At 35.9% G+C, this 24713-nt stretch overlaps 1 protein-coding gene across 1 annotated transcript in view; it reads right to left on the bottom strand.

Annotated features, from left to right (window-relative positions):
• The window catches only part of PIK3C2G (phosphatidylinositol-4-phosphate 3-kinase catalytic subunit type 2 gamma), a 372023-nt gene that overhangs the window by 340628 nt on the left and 6682 nt on the right, over positions 1–24713 (bottom strand). Inside the window, exons 3-4 of the mRNA XM_023508742.1 lie at positions 24132–24289; positions 17309–17423 (exon numbers count right to left, since the gene is read on the bottom strand). Coding sequence (XP_023364510.1) covers positions 17309–17423; positions 24132–24289 — 273 coding nt within the window. The remainder of the gene's footprint in view (positions 1–17308; positions 17424–24131; positions 24290–24713) is intronic.

The raw sequence follows: 24713 nt of genomic DNA on the forward strand, positions 1-24713 counted from the left end.
GAATTGCTCTCAAATGACAGTATATACAGAGTATCTACCAAGGAAGACATTTGCTCTAGTAGAACCTGATTGAATTAAAACCAAATGCAAGTTTTTATGGCATTTGTTTGTGGTTGTTAGCTGTTTATTAAAGATGAGACCAAAGTTAATTTTAGAATGTTAAGAAAGGCACTTTGAAGGAGATTAAAAACTAAATTAAACTCAAGATATTTTTATTGAATGATTAACACAACATACTTTTTTGTCATGTATGAGGAAGCTCAAAATATAACACGTTCCTTTATATACTCTCACATGATTCTGTGATTTTTATAAGTGGAAGATTAATATTAAGTACAAGAGAAATGTACTTTATCTCTTTTCTCAAAATAAGTCTTAAAAGTTGTAATAGAGTGGATTATAATATGTAGAGCCTTAGGCTGTTCTGAATGTGTTGAAAATAATCAATTTGTTCAAGGTTGCTAAATGAAGTCCTTAATTATTTTTCCTCCCAGCAACATATACAACTCAAGTTATTACCGCTAATGAGTGTAATCCATTACTTTAAACTGCATATAATATAACTTAGTCTTTTCCTCACTAGTAATTAATGTTTTCATTTTTACTCTGACTATAAGGCAATTCTAATTTATAGTAAAATGTTTTAATGAAAAAATTAATACAAATTGTCATATGATTAGGTATTGTTTCTTAAATAATAGAAGTTTTTCATAAGAAGATTGTTTAAAATTTTTAATTAATGGAATTTAATTTTTGAATAACACTTTCTCAGTCTAATAAGAGGAATGCATTTTCTTTACTTGGAGTGGCTAGAAGAAAGAAAGAAGACCCCTGGCTGGGTAGCCAGATCAATCCACTCAATGCTGGAGATGAATAAAGAGATAGATATCACATGGTTAATTTAAATTTAAAATATATGGCTATTTCAAAGTAAGATTTTTAATGTCTGTGAATTTTTCCTTTCTTTCTTTCTTTTCTTTTAATTTAGAGGTAAAATCTTACTTTGTTGCCCAGGCTGGTTTTGAACCCTTGAGCTCCGGTTATCCTCTCAGCATGACCTCCTCAGTATCAGGGAACATAGGTATAAACCCCACCTAGGCCAGCTCTTCTTTTTGTTCTTTAAAAATATTTTCTAGCTCCTTGGTTCGAAGATTCCTTAATAACACTTACACTATTATAAAGTTTTATTTTGTTTCGTTTAAATCAAACATATTAAATCTGGCACGGTTGTAAACAATAGGTCCACGAAAGAATATTCAGTTTCCTGAGGAAGCACTTGTGGTGTACGACTGACAAGGCAGTCATGACTGGCTCAGAAAAAGCTTTCAAGGATAGTGAATTTCATTGTTTCACACAGTAGCTAATAAGAATTGTTTTTAAGTTGAAATAGAAAGTAAAACTTAAAATAAGACTTTTATGAGAAGTAACTATTTAAATCACACAGGTTAGTCTACAACAGTCTGTGCCCATGTGCACCATCAGGGGCCTGAAGACAGGCCAGCTCCACCTAAGACTTCCCCCAGGCACAACCCCCTGGGGGCCTGGGAATCACTCCACAATATCTGACATCCCAGGTATGCATGTGCAGTATCAAGAGGCCTGACAAAAGATCTATTCTATCTACTGCTACTGCCTAAACAGGCCACTGGGACCCTGGGAATCACCATATCCCTACCACAGCCCATGCCAGCACACGCTATCAAGGGCTCTGAGAACAGTTTGCCTCACTCTGTGCTGTACCCCAAGTATCAAGCACACTGCCCAGAGGGCTGGGTATCATACAGTCTTGACTGTACCTCCAGGCATCAAACATACACTTCAGGAATCCTAGACACCCAGCCCACCTGCTGCCAGTACCCTAGCATTCCATCTGGGGGTATAGGGATAGACCTGCTCTGCCTGCTGCTTTCGGTACATTTGCATCATTAGAGAGCTCAATAACAAGCATGAATGTGTGCCCCTGATGCCCAGGTATGCCATCCATCACCCTCGGGATTGCTTGACCCCACCCCCTATAGCCTCAGGGGTCCTAAGGATATGTTCACACTGGTACCCTTACACTACTGGTATCAGTTAACAGGCACCACTTGAGGCCCTAAAAATTGGCCCTTCCAGCTCGTTGTTGGCACTGCTGGCCCCAGTGTATGCTACTTAGGAGCCTAAGAATTGGCCCACTTCTGCTACTGATGCCACCTACTGCCCAGACCCCCAGTGATCTGCCCAAACACCTGGCCCACTGCTAGATCCAAGAATTCACCAATAAGCTCCCAAATTAGCCCACACAGGTAACCCCACTGCCCTGTGTTGCCACCCAAGGGCCCAAGCACACGCATTTTGGCCTGCCACTTACACTGCTGGGGCCGAAGGGCCAGTCCACTTGGTGACCTTAACGCCAGCAAAGTATCACCAAGGCCACCAATAACAACTACAGCCTAAGCCACTAAGGAAATAACAGATACCGCCAAAGCCGATTATAGCTAACGAAAGCACACAGAGGCTATACTACCGCATGCATGCACTTAGAATCAAAGGTAAAGGGCCCTACTCAACCCGCACTACAGACATATCTGCAGGAAAATGTCTTCCCCTACGAAAGCCAATTCAAAAGTTGGAAGAAGTGATTGCTACAATAATTGGGCAGCTATCAACACAGGGACACAAGAAACACGACACCTCCAAAAGCATACTCTATCCCAGCAACAGAATCCAGCAAAAAGGATGACTACAAAATACTTGATGGCAGGGTGTGGTGACTCATTCCTGTAATCCTAGCACTCTGAGAGGCTGAGGTGGGTGGATTGCTTGAGCTCAGGATTTGGAAATCTGCCTGAGCAAGACTGAGACCCCATCTCTACTAAAAACAGAAAAATTAGCCAGGTGTTGTAGAGGGTGCTTGCAGTCCCAGCTACTCAGGAGTCTGAGGCAGGAAGATTGCTTGAGCCCAGGACTTTGAGGTTGCTGTGTGCTATGACACCGCTGGCACTCTAGCCTGGGGCAACAGAGTGAGACTCTGTCAAAAAAAAAAAAAAAGAAACCTTGAAAAATAATTTAATATAATAATATTTAAAAAACTACAGTGAGATACTAGAGAACATGATACAGTATAAAGAAATTTTAAAAAAACCTCAGGATCTGAATTAGAAATCTAACAAAGAAATTGAAATCGTACACAAGAACCAAGCCGAAAATCTGAAACTAAAGAGTTCAATGTATAAAATGAAAAACACAATTGAAAGCTTTAGCAAATAGATTAAGTTACACAGAAGAAAGAATTTCAGAATTTGAAAATTGGTCTTTTGACAGTCAGACAAAATGAAAGAAAGAAAGCAAGAATAAGAATGGGGGAAAAATAAACCAACATGTGACACATGAGACACCATAAAGCAACCAAATAGTAAAAGTTTGACTGTTTCTAAAGGAGAAGAGATGGTACAAGTCATAGGAAACCTATTTAACAAAGTCACAGCTGAAAAATTCCCAGGTCTTTTAAAAGATTTAGACATCCAGATATAGGAAACTCAAAGATTGCCCAAAAAGATTCAACCCGAAATAGTCTTCTTCGAGACACATTAAACTGTCAAAAGTTAAAGACAATCAGAATTGTAAAATTAGCAATAGAAAGGCAACTGGTTGTTTATCAGGAAACCTCAGTCAGACTAACAAAGGATCTCTGCAGAAATCTTACAGGACAAAAGAGAATGGGATAATATATTGTAAATTTAGAAAGGAAAAGAAGTGAGACAGGAATACTATACCTAATGAAGCTATCCTTCAAAAATGAAGTAAAAATAAAATCTCTTTCAGATAAGCAAATTTGAGTAAATTCATCACTAGTAGATTGGTCTTGTAAGAAATGATGAAGGGAGTCCTGCATGAAGCAAAAGGATGAAATCTATCAGCATGAACCTATGTGAAGGTATAAAACTCACCAGTAGAGCAGGCACATACATGAGAAAGACAAAACATTCAAGTATTTCCTCTATAGAAAACCACAAAGCCATAATGATAAATAGTAAGAGAAAAATAAAGAAACAAAAAATATACAAACCATCAGGAAAATGATGAGCAAAATGACAGAAGTAAGTCCTCACCTGTCAATAATAACTTCAAATGTAAATGAATAAATTACCCACTTTAAATACATAGACTGGCTGAATGGATTAAAAATATGACTTAAGTGTTGGTTGCCTGAGAAAAATAATTTTACTGATAAAGACATACATAGACTGAATAGAAAAAGATAATCCATGCAAACAGAAAGCAAAAGTAAGCAGTATTAGCTATATTTATATCAGAAAGAATAGATTTTAAAGAAAAAGAGATAAAGGTCATTACATAATAACAAAGGAATTAACACAGCAAGAGGATATAACAATTCTAAACATACATATACCCCAAAGTAGAGTACCCAGATATATAAAGTAAACATTATTAGGTCAAATAATTAGGAGCACACTAATAGTCAGAAACTTCAACTACTTTCAGCATTAGATCATCTGGGGACAGAAAATCAACAAAAGCATTGTACTTAAATCATACTATGAATCAAAGGGAACCTACTACACATTTTACCCAACAGCAGCAGAACACAGAACATCTGGAAAATTCCCCAGGAGAGACCATATAGTAAACCATAAAACAAGTCTCAACAAATTTAAAAAATAGAAATCATATCAAATATCCTCACAGACTTCAATGCAATAAAACTAGAAAACAATAACAAGGGGAAGTTTGAGAAATGTAAAAATACATGGAAATTAAACAACATGTCCCTGAATGACCCCTGAGTCAGTGAAGAAATTAAGATAGGAAATAAAAATTCTGGAAACAAATGAAAATGGAAATACAATATACCAAAACCTATGGGATACAACAAAAGCAGTAGTATAGCAACAAATGTCTACATCAAAAAAGTAAAAAGATTTCAAATAAACAATCTAATGATGTACCTCAAGGAACTACAAAAGCACAAACAAACCAAACCTAAGATTATAGAAGAAAATAAATAATAAAGATTGGTGCAGAACTAAATAAAACAAAGACTAAAAAAGTACACAAGTTGATGAAAAAAATTTGGTTTTTCAAGAAGATAAACAAATTGATAAACTGCTAGCTAGATTAACCAAGACAAAAAGAAATATCTCAAACAAAATAGAAACAAAAAGGAGACAATCCCACTGATACCACAGAAATATACAAGATCATCAGAGACTATAATGAACAACCATATGAACAAAGTGGAAACCCAAGGGGAAATGAATAAATTCCTGGACACATACAGCCTAACAGACAGAAACAGGAAGAAACCTCAACAAACTAATAACAGGTAACAAGCTTGAATCAGATAAAAAGTCTCTTAGCAAAGAAAAGTTCAATATAGTTTTACTGCTAAATTCTACCAATCTTACCAAGACTAACACCAACTTCTCAAAATAGAAAATTGAAGAGAGAAAATTCTTCCTAACACTATAAAAGGTCAGCGTTCCAATGACAGCAAAACCAGACAAGACCACAACAAAGTAAGAAAACTACAGGCAATATTCCAACCAAAAAATCTTTAAAAAATACTAGTAAAGTAAATTTAACCACTCATCAAAAATATAATACACCGTGATCAAGTGGAATTTATCTTGGAGATGCAAGGATGGTTCAACAGTATACAAATCGATATACATGATACATTGCGTCAATGGAATGAAAGAGAAAAACGTATGATTATCATCAAGAGATACAGAAAATTGGTTTGATAAAATTTGATATACCTTTATGATAAAAACTCTCAACAAACTAGGCACTGAAGGAACGTACCTCAACATTACAAAGGCATATATAATAAACCCACAGCTAACATCATAATGGATGGTAAAAAGTTGAAAGCCTTTTCTCTAAGAACTGAAACAAGGCAAGTGAGCTCCTTTTCAGCACTCCTATTGAACATAGTACTGGAAGTCTTTGCCAGACCAATTAGGAAAGAGAAGGAACACATCCAAATTGGAAAAGAGAAAGTCACATTATCCCTCTTTGCAGATGACATGATCTTATATTTAAAAAAATCCTAGACACCAGGGCAGTGTCTGTGGCTCAAAGGAGTAGGGCGCTGGCCCCATATGCCAGAGGTGGTGGGTTCAAAACCCAGCCCTGGCCAAAAACTGAAAAAAAAAAAAAAAAAAAAAATCCTAGACTCCACCAGAAATAAAACAAATTGAGCAAAGTTGCAGGCATACAACAAACAAAAACCAACAGCATTTTTTATATTCAAATAACAAATGAACTGGGAAAAACATCAAGAAGGTAATTCCATTTACAACAACTACAAAAAAAAAATGTCTAGAATAAATTTAACTAAGGAAGTGAAAAACCTCTGTAAGGAAAACTCTCAAACTGTGATGAAAGACATTGAACAGGACACAAGTGGAAAGAGTCCACACTCATGGAAGAGAAGAATTGAAATTATTAAAATGGCTACAGTATCCAAATCAATCTACAGGTTCAGTGCAATTTCTATGGAAATACCAATCATATTTTTATAGAAATAGAAGAAGCAAATATAAAATTCATATGGAACAAAAAGTGAAATAGCCAAAGCAATCACCAATGAAAGGAACAAAGCTGGAGGCGTCACACTACCTGACTGCAAAATACATGGCAAAGATACAGCAACCAAAATAGCATGGGATTGGTGTGAAAATAGACACATATACCAATGGAATAGGATAGAGAACCCATACATAAGTTCATGTGTTTACATACCACTGTTTTTGACAAAGATGCTAAGGGCAAATGCTGTTCTCATTGGGGAAAGATAGTCTTTTCAATTAATGGTGCTGAGAAAATCAGATATCCCTATGTAGAAGAACAAAACTAGATTCCTATCTATCACCAACCACATAGAAACAGCAACCTCACATGGATTAAAGTCTTAATCATAAGATCCCAAAGTATAAAATGTCTAGAAGAAAACGTAGGTGAAACACTCCATGGAATTGGTCTAGGTGAATATTGTAGGGCTAAGACCTCAAATGCACAAACAATAAAACCAAAAATAGACAAAAGTTACTGTATCAAATTAAAACGCTTCTGCACAACAGAGGAAATCAACAGAATGAAGAGGTAGTCTGCTGAATGGGAGAAAATACTTGGAAACTATTCCTCTGAGAAGAGACTAACATCCAGAAAACACAAGGAACTCAAGCAACTCAACAGCAAAAGACAAACAAACAAAAAATGAAAACAACAAAATAATCTCATCTAAAAGTAGGGAAATGATATGAGTAAACATTTTTCGAAAGAAAAGACAAAGGGCCAACAGGTAAATTAAACAGTATTCAACATCACTAATTTTCAGGGCAATGCCAGTCAAAACTATGAGATACCATCTTAGCCCAGTTAGAAATGGCTATTAACCACAAGACAAAGAATAATGAAGGCTGGCAACATAAGGAGAAAAGGAAACTCTTATACACTGTTGGCAGGAATGTAAATTAGTATAGTCATTATGCAAAACAATACAGAGTCTTATTCAAAAACTAAAAGTAGAAAAGAGGAAGGAGGGCAGCACCTATGGCTCAGTGGGTAGGGCGCTGGCCCCATATACCAAGGGTGGCAGGTTCAAACCTGCCCTGGCCAAACTGCAACAGAAAAATAGCCAGGCGTTGTGGTGGGCACATTTAGTCCCAGCTACTCGGAGGCTGAGGCAAGAGAATCGCCTAAGAGAGGAGTTGGAGGTTGCTGTGAGCAGTGTGACACCATGGCACTCTACTGAGGGTGATAAAGTGAGACTCTGTCTCTAAAGAAAAGAGGAAGGAAATTGGCATATCAAAGTGGGATTATCCTGTTTATTACAGCACTATTCACATTAGCCAAGATATGGAATCAGCTTTATCCATCAACATATGTGGAAAAAGAAAATGTGGTATATACACACAATGGGATATTATTCAGCCAAGAAATAATCAAAATATTGTCATTTGCAGCAACATGGATGGTACTTATATTAAGTTAAATAGGCCAGACCTAGAAAGTATTCTGATTCACGTGTGGGTGCTGGAAAATGTTGATCTCCTGGAGGTAGAGAGAAGCATTAAGAAACTAGGAGGGGAGTGTAGGTGGGATGGAAAGATGAAAAAGGCAGGTTAGTGGGTGAAAACATACAGTTTGATAGAAAGAACAAGTTCTAATGTTGGATAGTGCAGTTGGATGACTGTAGGAAATGACAATATATTATGTAGCTTGAAATAGCTAAAAGAGAAGGTCTGAAATGTTCCCAGTACAAAGGAATGACATATGTTCATAGTGATGGATATTCTAAAAACTCTGACTTGGCCATTACACATTCTATGCATTTAGTAAAATACTGCACGTACCCCATAAACATGTGTAAAATTATATATCAATAAAAATTATTAAAGAAAATCGTAGCTGCAAAGAAAAATATCACATAAGTTAGAAGTGAGAAATAAACAGAAAACCTGGACTCCTAGTAGAGGTTAGGCTACAGAATAAGGGATAAAACTAGTTAGTGGCATCATATTTCATATATTATAAAAATATTTTTGAAGGAAAAAAAAACTCATGTGTGATGGTTACAAGCTCAGGTGAAGATACAACCATTGTTACTTCCTGGATGGAAGGCAGATGCAGGAACAGTCTCTTCTTGAGAAGGAAAAGCTGTAGTTTTTGTGCTCAAGCCTGCCACTGGATACGCCCACTGGGATCAGTCTACTACGTAGGTAAGAGCACAGGAAATACTTCTATGGGAATTAAATTGCAAGCTAAAGAATAGGAACTTGATGGAGGATTTCAATGTTTTCTGAATAAACCATACGATTTTTCTTTATTATTTCTCATGTTGCTGAAAATTTTTTATTACGTTTTCATGAGCCTATGATAAAACTGATAAAGTGGCTGTGATAATTCCTTAATCGACTCTCTGTTCATAATATATTATTTAAAATTAGGGGGGAGGGAGAAAATGAGAATGAGCTAATCATGGGATTTTTTTTAGTCAAGAGAAATACTGTGCAATATTAAACTAAGATGAATGTTAAATAAGTTGCAAAAATAATATAGTTAATATACAACAAAGAAAACTTCTTAGTTTGCTCGGAAAGTTATCTTTCTTAAATTTGCAGTATAAGGAATAAACATCATAATTGCTGTCTTGATAAGGTTTAATTTTGATATAATATACTATACTGTTCGGGAAAAGTGAATAAGTAGTTTTCTTTTGGAAAGTCTAAATTATTAGGTCATTAATATTCCTGGTTTCCAATATCTTGTTACTTAAAATGTGATCTGTGGACCAGCAGTGCAAGCATCACCTAGCAGCTTGTTAGAAATTCAGTCTTGGGCTCCATCCCACAACAGACCAACTGATTTGAGCTGCTTATGAGGTTTTATTAGCTGTCGTGTGGTTTTTGGTTTCAGATTAATATGAGGATATAAATCACTGGGTTACATTATCTGCATCAGTTGGGGAAAGTTCATGTTGTACTTGAGCCCTCACCGGCAGGTGCACTGTATTAGCTTCAATATTGATAATACAGTAATATCAAAGTAAAATTTTGTTTTCCCTTCAGAACAAGAATTTTGTGCATTAACAAGAGACAAACAAATACCTTGTGTTCTCACAAAAGGGAAGTAAACAGTGGGTATATATAGGGACATAAAGTGAAATATTGGACATTGGAAACTAAGATGAAGGGAGGATGGCAGGCAAGTGAGGGATCAAAAACTACCTACTGGGTACAATGTATACAATTTGAGCAACAAATACACTAAAATCCCTGATGTCAACACTGTATCATTCATCTGTGTAACAGAAAACACTTGTACCTACTTAATCTTTCAAAATAAAAGGATGTTAAAAAAAATCTTTTCTTTCATACTCAAGTAACTTTTATAATATTAAAGTTTGAAAATACTGTGTTAATATATCAGAATAGCTATAAATATGTATGTAAATTCTATATTTACACGTACATACATGTGGATAATTAAGCTCACGAACTCATCCTAGAAAAAGTGCTTTAAAGGCTAGACTGGGCGCTGGCAGCGGTGCATAGCTTTCCAAGGGGAATACTTGGAAGGCGACCCTAGCGATATATAGCAATGAGGTACGTTACTCTTTTTCTAGGATGAATTCGTGAACTTCATTATTGGACCTCATATCTAAGTAAATAGTTATATTTAATTATATTTCACCCATTTTCAGGGTTTTATGTACTATTTTACTAGCCACGATTAAGAAAGGAGACTACAATAAAAAAACAACATAGGACTTAGGGAGAAAACGCAAAATAGAGAATCACCAACGTATTATTAGCAAAGCTGTGGAAAAAAAATATCCTGATCACGGACATTTAAATAGTGATCTTAGGTAGCTGTGATAGGGTCTTAGTTAGCTATGATGGCGTTCAGGACACGCTGCCCCAGATACGGCATTTAAGAAAAAGCAGAATTAGGAAGGTCACGCTCATCTTTCCCTTGCCCTTCTCCCCTGAGGCAGGTTATAAGGCTTTGACCCTCCCCAGGCCCACAGGAAGAAGCATTTTTATCCTCAAAGACACAGAGAAGAAGAATCTAAACACACAGGCCTTGCTAAGTTCCCTGCAGCTTATTACCATTAGATCACTGCCCTACCACTATTCACTCTTCATTAAACCTAAGCATAAAAATGCACAGGTTCCCCCTACCCGTCCCCCCTTTTTTTAATTTCTGAAGGCTCCTGTGTCATATGAAACTCACAGTAAATAAAGTTGCAGACTTTTGTTAATCTGTGTGATAGGTGCCTCTGCTACAAACCCAGTGAAGGATGAGGAGGAAACCTTTCCCACCCCTACGGCATTATCCTCAAAGGTTGGCTGGTTCATCAAGTGACTATTTTAACACTGTGACTATTTTAACAAACTGTGACTATTTTAACAAACTATCTGAAAGTAACCGAGTAGCTTACATTTTAGGGATTTACCCTATAATGAGTCTGAAATAGACCAGAAGCTACAAAGGCGGCAACTAAATATAATTTATCTCTTTCTTAATAAAACAGAATAGATTAAAAAGCACACTACTGATAACATAAGGAGAGCTTAGAATGGGGGATAAAAGGCATTTGCATCATTTTACAAAAGTAATAGTGATTTTTTGGGAGAAATACTTTCCCATTCTTAGTTCATTATAACCACCAGAGAATATTTTGAATTTATTTTTAGACTGACACTTCGCACGAGCTCAAAGCCATCTACACATCACAAAAAGAACTGTCGAGGTTTAATAAAACTTTACATTCAGAATTAAAGATTACTAAAATGTTATCCTAGAGCACATTTTTAAAATATATTAAAATCTCATTTTAAAAGATAAAGAAATTGAGGTCAAAGAAGGTTAATTTAGTTTGCCAAAGCAACGTAATAGTGAATAATGTTATCCATAGTGGACAGGAGTATTTTGATAATATTTGTTTGCTTAAACAGTTTGAAAATGAAAAAAAAAAGAAAATTAATTTTTGTCTAATTAGAAATTTGGCAATGACATGTAACATGCACCTTCAGTGATTGTAATCAAAGTTCATTTGAGTGAAATCTTAAGTAAACATTTCTTGATGAAGATTTCTTAGAAGTTTTAAACATGTTAGGACATGAGTATTCTCTGAGTTATTTTCTCGTTCTTGTTTTTAACCAAAATGCTACAAGTTGAATTATAAACTCATGTTCCATGCAAAAAGATATGATCATTATCTCTAAAGAATTGTTGTCCCTATAATTTTTTTGCTTCTGGGGGAGCCTTCCTCATTTAGGAAGCCCTGTTTAGAGAGGAAAGACTGTGAACTTTCAAGCCAGATAAACTTGTACTATCCTGACTTGGCCCTTTCTTATCTTCATATAGCCATTTCACTGCTCTCAGCCTCCGTTTTTCCACCTTTGAAATGAGAACACTAATGCTTTTCTGAAATGAGAGAATAGTATTACATGTGAAAATTCTAGGCACAAAATGGTTTTAATCAGTGAAGCGGCCTTTTAAATTGTTTTTATACTTATTATTATTGGTATTCTCATGTCGATTCCATTTCCTTAAGCTTTCCTGATTTCATTAGAGCTCCAGTTTTCCAAAAGCATAATGGCCTTTCTGGTTATTACAAACATATATATACTGTATCTTCATTCAAATTCATTTGAACTCTGCCCGTGTGTCTCAGTTGGGAGGGAAATGTATCCTTCCAAGCACTGCTGATCTCTTCACCTGTCTTCACCCTGTCTCCTCATGTCTCCTTACAGTAGTTGACTCACCCAGGACTTGTTCTGTGCCTTTAACCCTTCCTTCTCCTTTGGCTCTTTCCCTCTGGTCTACGAACATTTTCAAATTGCTGCAAACCACACTCCCCAGTCTCCAAACCCATTCCTCTCAGCATCTAGAATCCATTCTCCAAGTTTGGCGACCATGCCTTATTTCACAGAGTCGTCTGGATACATCATTTCTATTTATCACTTTCCATTCTGGGCTCACTGCAATCTTACTTTTCTTTCTGTCACTTTTCTAAACTTACTCTTACTTGTGTCATTAAATAACTTCCTAGCTATCAAATTTAATGGTAATTTATTCAATACACAATAGCATTTATTTTAAGCAGTTAGAAGTATATCCCTTGGTACTTGAAACTTTCTCATTCCTTGTTGGGCATGGTTTTCCTCATTTTCCATTTTCTGCTCCTCTTTCTGTTTTCATTCCTTACATATTGATGTCTCAGGATCTTTTCTTTGTCCTTCTCTATGTGATTTCGCCTGTTTCAAAGGCCACTATTTCCTTTTAAAACTAATGATTTCCATAAAAAAGTCCATCTTAAGTATTCTCCTCAAAACTCATAAGGATGTGAGGTAATGCATATTTTAATTAGCCTATTTTATCCATGCTAAAAGTATACTTATTTTAAGACATCATATTGTATACACCAAACATATATAATTTTTGTCTATTAAAATAATGTTTTTAAACACCCACTGATTCCTTAACTCCTGACAGTTTTCCAAAACCTCATCTACGTTCTCATTATCAGATACCCTTTGGCACTCGAATACCCAACCTGTCCCAAACTCAATTGGTTCTTATGCACCTCCCAAGCCTCTACCTCTGTCCCATCTGTATTGTTTTTACTAAAGTCACCACTGAACCCAGGCTTCACTGGATGCTTCTCTTTCCCACACCATCTCACATCTTCCACCATTGCCGTACCCAACCGTGTCTCTTGTTTAAGCAACCATCATTACTTTGTCTTAGGTCCTGGCTATCTTTCATGTGTTCAGAAATGGTCTTCTAACTCTACTTTCTAACTTTTTTAAAGCATACATTCTTATGCACACTGACATTTAAATACTTCTCTCCCAATAGAGATAACTTATTTTTTTTAATTTCATGAAAACAAAAAGGCTTCCTGTCAACATTTCATAAATTAAAAAATGAATTAATATATGGTCATTCTTTTTGAAAAGAGGCGTAAATACTCTTACACTTTAGTGTCTAGGATTTCATTATTTCCAAATACAAATTTTTTAAACAAAATATCTTAAAATATGATTTGAAAATATTTTTTACCTTGACAAACTAGGACACATATTTTTATATCAAGGAATATAGTGCTATGTTTTAACAATATTTTATAAATTCCGTGCCCCATTTCCATCAAATTATGTTTCATGGTCTATGTTTACCATTATTTTGGAGTATTGTTGGATATTTCCCTTTTCCCTTGGTTTTTCTGTTTATCGTCAGATATTTGCTGTTTTGCTATAGCAAATACCTTTATGTCTAAATCTTTTTTGGTAACTATAATTGTTTTCTTAGAAATATTTGCAGGAGCAGAATTGCTAAAACAGATTATAGGCAATATAAAGACTTTTGATACATTTTTACCAAATTCCCTTACAGCAAGTGCTATGTCATTTTATATTCCAAACTGCTGTTTGGGGAATGTTTATTTTTCCACAGAACTTCATTTTGTAAATATTTTAACAATTTGACAAGCAAAGTGGTTTCTCATTGTTTTAATTACATGTAGGTTACTAGTTAGGTTAAACTCTTTAAATATGTCTCATCTGTTTGAATTACTATTGACATTCTGAACCTGTTTGGGGGGATTAATAATTATTTTAAAAATTACATGTGCCTTTTACATATTACAAAGCTATTAAGATTTTATCATGTATTCCTGATTTCTTACCTCAGTAATTATCCTTTAAATACAAGTGCTCATTGACTTTTCTTTGCACCATTTTCTTATTATTGTCCAAATTGTTCCCACCCCTCTAATCTAAAGTCTTTCAGTATATAATACAAATATTTATCCTCATCCTAGGGCTTTAAGATAAGTGATGACATGGCCAGAAAGACATCAGGAGTTATATAATACATAAATCATCTTTGTATTCTCAGTGATTGACTAAATGTTTTGCACATGTGTGGTGCTTAATAGGTTTTGAATTGGACTACTGTAATTCTTGTACTCCTACCCTTGCAGACACCTGAAAATTTGAATACATTTTTTTTTAACTATATGCTCCAGCAAGAAGAACTATTTACTATTTCCTATATCCCTCTCAAGTGATTTCACAGTATTGTTTTTGTAGATAAGAGCCAGGGCCACGCAGAGAGAAAAAAATCTAGGTGGAATTCAGATTTACTCTACCTTCTTAGCTATATGACCTTGAACAACGCCTCCGTGTGCCCATCAATAAAACAGGTGTTCACAGTATCAATCTCATGAGACTTAGATGTGTACTCAGTAGGAGGTAAGGAAACAATGAGCACTTAATAATGACAATTGCTCTTGTTATCATTGCAGCTTTAGCCACTTGAATACTCCAGATGAAGTGTAGCACTGTAAGGTTTTGAGTGTAAATTATTACATATTTCATTATTGACTTATTTCAGGTTACCTGTGCCCCTCCATAGAAGAATTTTATAAGTAGATTTCCTAGCTTTAAAGATATACTTGTAAGATAAGTTACATTGGAATACTCTAAAAAATAACATCTAAATGACTAATGTGTATTCCGTTAGATATTAAAAAGAACAGTTATGAATAGTCTACTCATTTAAATAAATCATATTAATACAGGTAGGCTTTACTTTTAAATAGTAAAAAAAATCTCTGAAATATACAAATGCTTCATTTTCCATTAGGGAATAAATTGACTATAGCTAACCTATACTATTTTGCAACTTTCCTATCTTAACAAAACCCTGTTAAATAAATTTTTAGTATCATTAAATGGCTCTGACAATATTAAAATGTTCAACATTTTTATTAGTTGATTATTGAATTATTTACGAATGATTTGTCTATTTGAAATCACGGTAAAACCAAGGTCCATTGTACATTTTCTTGCCATTATGCTTTCCCATTGGCTGCTTCAGGCTGGAGTGCTGATGGCAGCCTAGCTCACCACAATCTGTAACCATCCTCCTGCCTCAGCCTGCCATATAGCTGGGACTACAGGTGCCCACCACAACCCCTGGATAATTTTTCTATTTGTACTAGAGATGGGGTCACCCTCTTGCTCAGGCTAGTCTCAAATTGCTGAGCTCAAGTGAGCTTTTCATCTTGGCCTCCCAAAGTGCTCAGATTACAGGTATGAGCCACGGCATCCCACCTGCCAAGTTTCTATTTCTTAAACACAATTGCTTTCTGGATGATATTTCTTATTGCCAAAACTTAATGCAAATATTTGAAAATGTTTCTTTCCTCTGGATCTTATGTTTGGGCATCAACAAAAGTACAATTGGAAAATTGTACATTCAAATGGTAAGTTTTAATGACTAGTCAATATAAAATTAAATTTACGAAATTATTTTCCTTCATTCATGGAAATACCATCAAAACTATATGTTGGAAGAAGGTAGCAGCTTAGTCATTGAGTGTGTTAAGAAGTTCAAATAGATGGGCGGCACCTGTGGCTCAGTGAGTAGCTGGCCCCATATACTGAGGGTGGAGGGTTCAAATCAAGCCCTGGCCAAACTGCAACAAAAAATAGCTGGGCATTGTGATGGGCACCTGTGGTCCCAGCTACTTGGGAGGCTGAGGCAAGAGAATCACCTAAGCCCAAGAGCTGGAGGTTGCTATGAGCTGTGATGCCACAGCACTCTACCAAGGGTGACAAAGTGAGACTCTGACTCTAAAAAAAAGTTCAAATGGGGCGGCACCTGTGGATCAGCCAAAAATTGCAAAAAAAAGTTCAAGTAGAAAAGAAAAAAAAGGGAATATCTGTGAACTTAGCACAATACAGCTTCTGTGCTTTAATATAAGTACTTATTATGTTATTATAAGTGGTAATATAAAAAGGAAAACAGTTTTAAAAATCATTCACAGTTAACAATGTACAGTAGAATACTAAATTTGATAAGAATTCACCAAATTATCCATAAGATATTTTTAAGCATAATCACAGTGAATAATAGTGACAATGACAATAGAAATATCAAAAGAAATACATTTTTAATTCCACAAGACTGTTGTTGATCGTTAGACCCTTGTCAAAATGCAAAGGACAAACATAAATGGTGATTCTCTCTTTTGAACATTGTAGTCTTTTGTATTTTACTGTTTAGAATAACTATGCATCACCAGTAAAGAAATATTTCTTTACTTAAAGCTGTATTGTATTTTCAAGGATGGTCTCTAAGGAATTTAAGCAAATGGCTACTGTGGTAAATTAAAAGTTGAATTTTCTATCAAAGAAATATTTGAAGTTGCTAAACATGAGAATGGACTATTCCAATTGTTTTAATAAGCCGCCTCAATAAAGAAAGAGTAAAATAGAGTAAAATTACTCTTCTATAATAAAAATATCATAATGCTTATAACTCTTCATAATTTATAACAGTATTTAATTGACATGCTAAATTCCAAAGAAAAATTATGTGTTACCAAATAATTCATTTCTCAAAGTAGATCAATCCTAATAACCTTTATTACAGACAGGGCAATCAATCTGTCTTGGTTTGCCTGCGTCTTTGCTGGTTTCAAACTGAAATTCTGAAAACACCTCTTTCCTGGGCAAACTGAGATGGCTGGTCACCCTTGTCACAAGCCACTTAAATGTCTCTTGCCATAAATACTCATAAAATAAAATCAAGCATAGGTCAATTAATATGGTTCATATAATTTCAAATTTACTGAAAAGGAGGTACAAGTAATTTAATTATTCTAATCACTAGAGTACAATGTTTTTATAAAGTATATTTAAAAGAAAACAAAAAATGTACTAAACATTTACATATTATTTAAAAAACTCAAAATTTACCTTAATCAGATACTTACTTTTGCAAAAATTCTTCAGAGCCACATACACTTAGAATATAATCTTTGAGGAACATGTGGTCATTTGTACAAAAATGTCGAATTTCTGCAATTAGGTCTTTGACGAGACAATTAGCTAAAAACGAAGGCAAATGATAAAAGACAATAAGAATTTACCATTTATATCCAATGTACTCAATACTATTATGAAATAAATATATACAAATACTTATACACATTCATGGGAATGATAAAACACAAATAGAGTCTAGCAAAGGGGAGGGGAGAGGAGGAAACAGGAAAGGGGAGGGAGGTTGATTGGCAGGGGGAGGGAGGGCATTTGGTGGGATCTTGCCTAATATGCACAAGGCCAGGGTATATTCAAAATAACTAAGAGTAAATTTTAAATGTCTTACCACAAAACCCGGGGAGTTTGATTTACACATTCCACATTGTATATCAAATCATCTCATTGTACCCCATAAATGTATACAGTTACGATTTTAATTTACAATTAAGTGAAAAAAAGAAGAATTTATCATTTAATAAGTGGGACAAAGGTTTTGAGCATAAACAGTGCCAGGTGCGTTATACAATACTGTAACTAGCCACATGAAGAGGAATGAAAATGAGATGACCTCATCTATTAGTCTGGTTAGATTTATGGATATTTGTTAAAAAACATTGTTTGCAATTCTTTTGATAAGCTCTCTTTTCCTTATAACATAACAAATCTAGGTATTGTGTTCCTCATTTTAAAACCTTGGGTACATTATAGCACTGCAGAAGATAATCTTCTGCAACCACCCTTTGGGTAGTGTAGCCAGGAAATAGCCTTAGACACAGGAAAATCAAGCAAAGCTCCCAGATGTGTTTTCTTCTTTCCATTTTCAACTTAAAGGAGATATGTTGCTCATTCCAAGGGCACCATCATGATAAAAGAATTTTAAATGAACTGAAATAAATATTTTCAGAGCATTTACATTAGTTAATATCCAGATCTGTACCATGTTATTAATACAATTCTGTAACAACTGACAAGCGCTCATCAGTATTCTACCAATAGACCATGGAAATCCTATATAGCCTTCACCACTTTTCATTGATTTATATGGGAAGATTATTTCACCTGTTGAATAGGGTTTATAGTATGCTATACAAGCAATATCTTTATATAGTACCTGTGATATAGCTATTATATTCCAAATTTTTCAGATGAATTCACTAATTTTGAAGAAGCTACGTGATTTGGTAGAGATTAAGTGGTAATCCAAGGATCTAAACAAGATCTACCAGACTCCAAAACCCATGCCCTTGAAGACCCCAAGTCTGCACAGTTGCTTATCCTTCTTTTCCCAAGGAATAACCACCCGAGCATCTGTCTTGAATAGTTATATTATAAAAACCTTAATGAACATGCTTTTTGTCTCCCTACCTTTCCCTTTGGGACACAGATGTAAACATATTATGGAGTGAAGTCATTTGTACATCTCATAATCTCCTGTGCTAAAATCTTACCTGCATATGCTTGGCTAGAACCCTACTGACCTGTTACAGTGACCTTTGTCCATGAAACACTTCCTTACTTATAAATGATAAATATTGCAAAGTTCTGGATATATTTTGCCCATGCTTTGAATATGGTCTACGGCCTCAGTCAGCAACAGCAATGAAGTCCACTGTATTGATGACCAAGAGCCAGAAGGAATTATCATACTGCAATAGTCAATTGCAAAACTCTGAGTTTAGTTTTGTCTGCAATTATGTGTTTACTTTGCTGTGGCTTTTTTTAAAATGCTATACTTCTTTTGCAGAGGGACATAATTTTGTCCCAAATTAGTCAACAAAAATTAGTGCAAATAATATTGCTACCACAATGACAAAGAAAGAATATAATGTTGAATTTTAAAATGTGAGTTTTATGATAGATCAAGGTGCCATTAAAGAAATTTTTGAAGAAATAAATGGTAAAGATAATTAAGGAGTAAGTATTGTGGAAATGCTTTGCAATTCCCAACTTGGTAATATTGACAAAAATGGCATGAATTAAAGCCGGAAGAAAATATGGCCGCAGGCAATATCATGACTAAGGGCTTTGATGTGGAGGGGAGACAATATGATGGCAGAAAAATAACTCAATTTCTAGCTATTCCTCTTTTCTTGTGCTTAACTTGAATGTCTTCTCCTACCTGCACCATGTTCATCTTTGAGTGACTTGTTACTACTTCAAATTTAGCATGGCTAAGCCTGAAAGCACTACCTATCCCCCAAGAAACCAACTGTTAAGTTAAGCTTTATAAGCCAAGCACTGGTGCTAGGTAGTTAGCGAGGAAAGGCTCTCCCAGGAAGAGGACAGGGCAAGGCCTTTGGGCCCCATCTTAGTGCTGCCCACCTTAATGCTGCCCCCAAGTGATTGCTCACACCAAGGGAAGGGGGATCACTCTGCCAATCTACCATTCAGAACTTGGGGTGCCAACTGCAAAAGGATGTAGAAAACTCTCTAATCCAGGGCTCTGAATAGGTACAATAGAGACTTGAAGTGACCTAGAGCAGCCTGAAGACTAATTAGCACATGGGCCATCTCCTCCCTCCATGGCTTTTCAGAGAGGCTGAAGGGAGGTCAGCATGTGCAGTAAGATTCTGGTTGCAAGGTGACCTCTGAACCACGATGTAGGCCTGACCTAGTGGTATAAAAGTGAACCACCATCCATAACTTTTTTTTTTCCAGCCATAACTTTCGCCTCTTTGTCCCTTCCTTATTGAAACACTGGGGGCTCGGTTGCTGTCTGTGGTGAACATATCTTGCTCTATAAGCCTAAACCTGACTCTTATTCTGTAAATCCATCTTCCTTTTTCTCAATTAACTTTGTTTCATGCTTGCTTCACTTTGGAGTGTAAGGCATTTTTTTGACCAAGAGCAGTCAAAGAACTGAAGGCCTGGGCAGCAACGTGAAGCTGTGACATTTTGGGAGGCAGGTGGCCACTGTGAAACCCAACATTTTAGACTTCCAACAAACAGTCAGGACCCTGGAATGCTGTGTATCATTAATAAACCTTCCTTTTCTTACTAAAACTTTACTCATTCTTTTCAATCATGTCAGTAGCTACCTTGAGCTACCACCCACTGCTCTAACACCATGGCTTCTTTTAAATAGTTTTCATACTTGTTCTTCTGTTTTAACCACTGATACCAATCATCCTTTTCTCAATTCCTTGTGGTCTCCCATTCCATGTAACCATCTAACTCTAACTGTATTACCTACCTTGTTTAAAAGGCTAAGACACACTAGAGATTCTTTAATTATCCTACACTAAAACTCAAATCTAGCTTTTTATTCATCTTCCTTTATTGCTTTATACCTCTTTTGAGATACAAGATTTCACTAAATCTTGCTCTTCAATTTTGATCTTTCTTTCTTAACAGGCTTTTAGTTGTGTCAACTAAAACCTCTCTCGTTTGTATATTTAATACCCCCACTTTGAAAATGCATTCCCCTTTTTATAAGATGTTCTATTTCTGTTCAACATTCTGGTAAAACATCCCCCATCCATTTTATTCTTTTAGATATTTTGACAAACTTCTTTAAAGCATAAACAATGTCTATGAACAGTTCTACTTGGTCTTTAATCCTTACAGACAGACTTCTACTTTCAATCCTTTGCACCATGTCACAAAGGGCTTCCCAATACGTATCTAGATTGTCTTAGTCCTCAGGTTTCTAACATCTCTCTTTTACCAATGTCATTCTTAATACTCCTTTCAGACTTTTGTTCTCTTGAGCACATCCAAATGCTCAAAGTAATACTACCAAAGTAACACTACCAAAAGTAATACTCCAAATGCTCAAAGTAATACTACCAAAACACTTATATAAAGATGAGGGTAGCACCATTTTAATATAAAGATGATTTTAAAGTGAAAACATTAGAAATCTTCTCTGGATGTTTCTTATCTGACTGAAGCAGAGATTCAAGAAAATACAACTGTCATTAACTCCCCTCTGATGAAGAGTCCTGCAAACTCCAGGAAAGAGAGAATAGCTGCCTACTGTCATTAGCATTAAAAAAAAATAGAGCCCCCAAACTTTCCTATGGAAGCCCCCAAAGCCCTCCTTTTTTGTTAAGTTGGTATATAAACCTTTGCCTCTGGGTATTCAGGGAATTCCATATGACTGATTAACTTCTACTCACATGTGTAAATAAACCATGTGCTCTTTTTTTGGGGGGGGGAGATAGAGTCTCACTATGTTGCCATTGGTAGAGTGCTGGGGTAACACAGCTCACAGCAACCTCCAATTCTTGGGCTTAAGCAATTCTCTTGCCTCAACCTCCCAAGTATCTGGGACTACTGGCACCCACCACAATGTCTGGCTATTTTTTGGTTGTATTTGTCATTGTTGTTTCGCAGGCCAGGGCTGGATTTGAATCTGCCAGATCCAGTATAGTGGCTGACGCCCTAGCTGCTGAGATATAGGGGCCAAGCATTGATCTCTTTATTGTCAATTAATTCACTGCAACGCACCCATCTCCAATAACCCTGTACAACCATTCAAGTTAAGTGGGCACAATAAAAGTGTTCCTCCAAATGTGGCAAATGGTACTCTGCATGTATTCATGAGTGTGACTTTTCTTCCTCTTCTTCTCTGTCACACCTTCCTCTTCTTACTTGGACTTGTAACACCTTGGAGAGCACAGACACCCTCTTTACCACTTTGCAGCTCTCACACTGAACTTGACAATGACCTAATCAATTTGCTGAAACTTAAAGTGAAAGTAAAAAATGGCCTCTGGCTTGACCAATTTAACAGAAGGACATCCAAAGAGAGAGAGACAGATGTTGCAAATTAGATGTTACTTGGAAGAATGAAGTGGACTACAGAGACTTTAGTCACAATTATTTCCTTTTCTCCATAGCTGAAGACAACACTGCCCCTACTGGTGGCCACTGCGTCGATCTTGACTGGCCAATCAGATTCTTCATTTTAGAAATTGGGAACTGGATGGAATACATTCCTTCCTTCCTTTAGGTGGCTGGCCAAACAGCCCATAGACTTGAAAGCTTGGCTTTCCTTGTTTTCTAGTTTGTTGTTGTTATTTATTTGTTTGAAAAGAAAAGAAAATGAGTTAGCAGACAGCAAGGGAGAAGTGAGAAGTAATTATAAAAAAAGCCGATGTGAGAGGCATATAGGAATTTTGGCCTGTGTGGTCATTTGTGTTTTTAGTACATTCCTAATTCTTTGCTGCATTCCTTCTCCTGAATAATGTAAGAAATGGCTATATTACTCAGTTCTGTTTTTTTTTTTTTGCTTAAGATCGCAATAATTTTTTTTTTTTTTGCTTAAGATTCCATTAGTTTCAAAGCAGATGGTCTAAACTAATATACCAATATAACAACATGTTTGTAGCAATATGCACTAACTCAGAACCTTGAATAGAGCATGAAAGAACAAAGCAAGTAATAATAACAAATATCAATCAATAAAATATTTCTTGGATCATTGTGTGTCAGAAAGCAGTTTCCTATTTTATACAGAAGGTCATTTAGTAGTCACTAAATGTTTAAAGAACTAATATTGTTTTGCAAAATAGTGAACTATAACTGTAGTGTTATAGTTCACTATAACAATGAAATAATATATAAAATTACTTTAAAGATATTCTAAAATTTTAGAGGAGGTGAGTTTGTTAAAATATAAATTCCTGGGATCCATCCCCCAAAGACTCTGAATCGATAGGTCTGCTAGTTCTGATGGGGTGTGCCATACATGGCTACTAGAACTCTCACTGTGGAAATGTTAGGTAGAATGTTGGGAATATGACTGTTCTGGGGAGAAAGGACAAGTATGGGGCCCCTGTCCCCTATATCAGCACTGCTCATCTCAATCCTGTACAAGTGACTACTCACAGCCAGGGAGGAGGGAATGCCCTACCAATCTACCAATCAGAACTTAGCACGCCAACTGCAGAAGGATGCAGAGAATTCTCCAGCCCACGGAGGATAGGTACAACAGAGTCTGGACAGAACCTAGAAATACCTTAAGGCTAATTACCATATCATTGGCTTAAATCTACAATGTGGTCCACACTGCCCTCCACCCATGAGCCTTTCAGAGAGGCTCATAGGAGGCCCCCATGCTCAGTAGTTCTCTGTGGTCCCAAGCTGACCTCTGAACCATGAGGCTCAATCTAGGCAGTATCTAATAGAATTCCCTGCCATAACCAAAGCCTTTTCTCTGTTGCAATAATAAGAACCTGTCATTGTCGATGATAAATGTATCTTGCTCTGTGTCCTGTACCTGGTTCTTGCCCTGCACACCTCTTTCCCTTCCTCAATAAATTTTGTTTGATGCTTGCCTTACGTTGAGGTGTCTGGTCTTTTGGGCCAAGATCACCCCAAGAACAGAGGATGCAGACAGATTCCTGAACCTGATAATTAAATCCTGTATAGAAATGCCTATTCCATCTCACCATTTATTTATGTTTGAAGGAAATCGTTGTTCTTAATAGATGGGAACAACCATTTTCACTTGTATATTATCTTTATCTAGAATCATTTTGAAATTGGTATTAATATATTGAAAACTTTCTATACTTGCTATTAAGTATTTTATAGCAGAAAACTATTCTGGGGTGAGCTATGGGAAGAGAGTTCTTAAAGAAAATAGTTCCCCTTTCCCCCATCAAATGTTAACAAAAGCCTCCCAGCTATTTTTGTGCTGTTTCACTTCAGGGTAAAACAGTAGCTAATAATTCTTCTTTTCAAGATTGCAGTCTGTGAATTCAAGGTTACGCAACCAACATGAGCTTTATGCATATTCTTACTCTCGTTTGCAAAGATACTTACCATATGGCATAAAATGAAGTGGCTGGGTTGAGGTATCAGTGAAAACATTTATATTAAACCTGGTATTAGGAAAGAGCTGATGTGGAAATGTGGTAACAGTGCTCCAGATCTTCCCAGAATTGGCATTAATTTCAGTTGCATGGTATGCTTCTCTTATTCTGAAAAATATATGTGAAGAAAAACCCTTACGACAAGATCCACACGATGTGGTTTAAGCATAGTGACCACAGTATGATGATAAAAAAAAACAAACAAACAACTTTGTGCTGTGTTTTGCTGTAAAAGATTTAAAACATGAAAACAATCAGTGATTGATTCATGGTGCAGTTCATTTAAGGAGGCCAGATTGGTAGAATATACAGTTATATCAAAAACAAGCATAAAGTACTGTTGTGTAGGTTCTCCTAGGGGCACCTCCTTTGAAACAATTAAGAATATGTTGTCATAACATAAAACATAAGAATTCACTCTGAACACTACGATTTGCTTTATTTTTATGGCTTTCCAGGCCTGAATTCCTCTTTGGCAATTCTCTCATGCCTCATTTTCTGAAGCTGCAAATCCTTCATTTTGACTCAGAAA

Source organism: Otolemur garnettii, unplaced genomic scaffold, assembly GCF_000181295.1.
Source record: "Otolemur garnettii isolate 467f Iridium unplaced genomic scaffold, OtoGar3 scaffold00271, whole genome shotgun sequence".
NCBI lineage: Eukaryota > Metazoa > Chordata > Mammalia > Primates > Galagidae > Otolemur > Otolemur garnettii.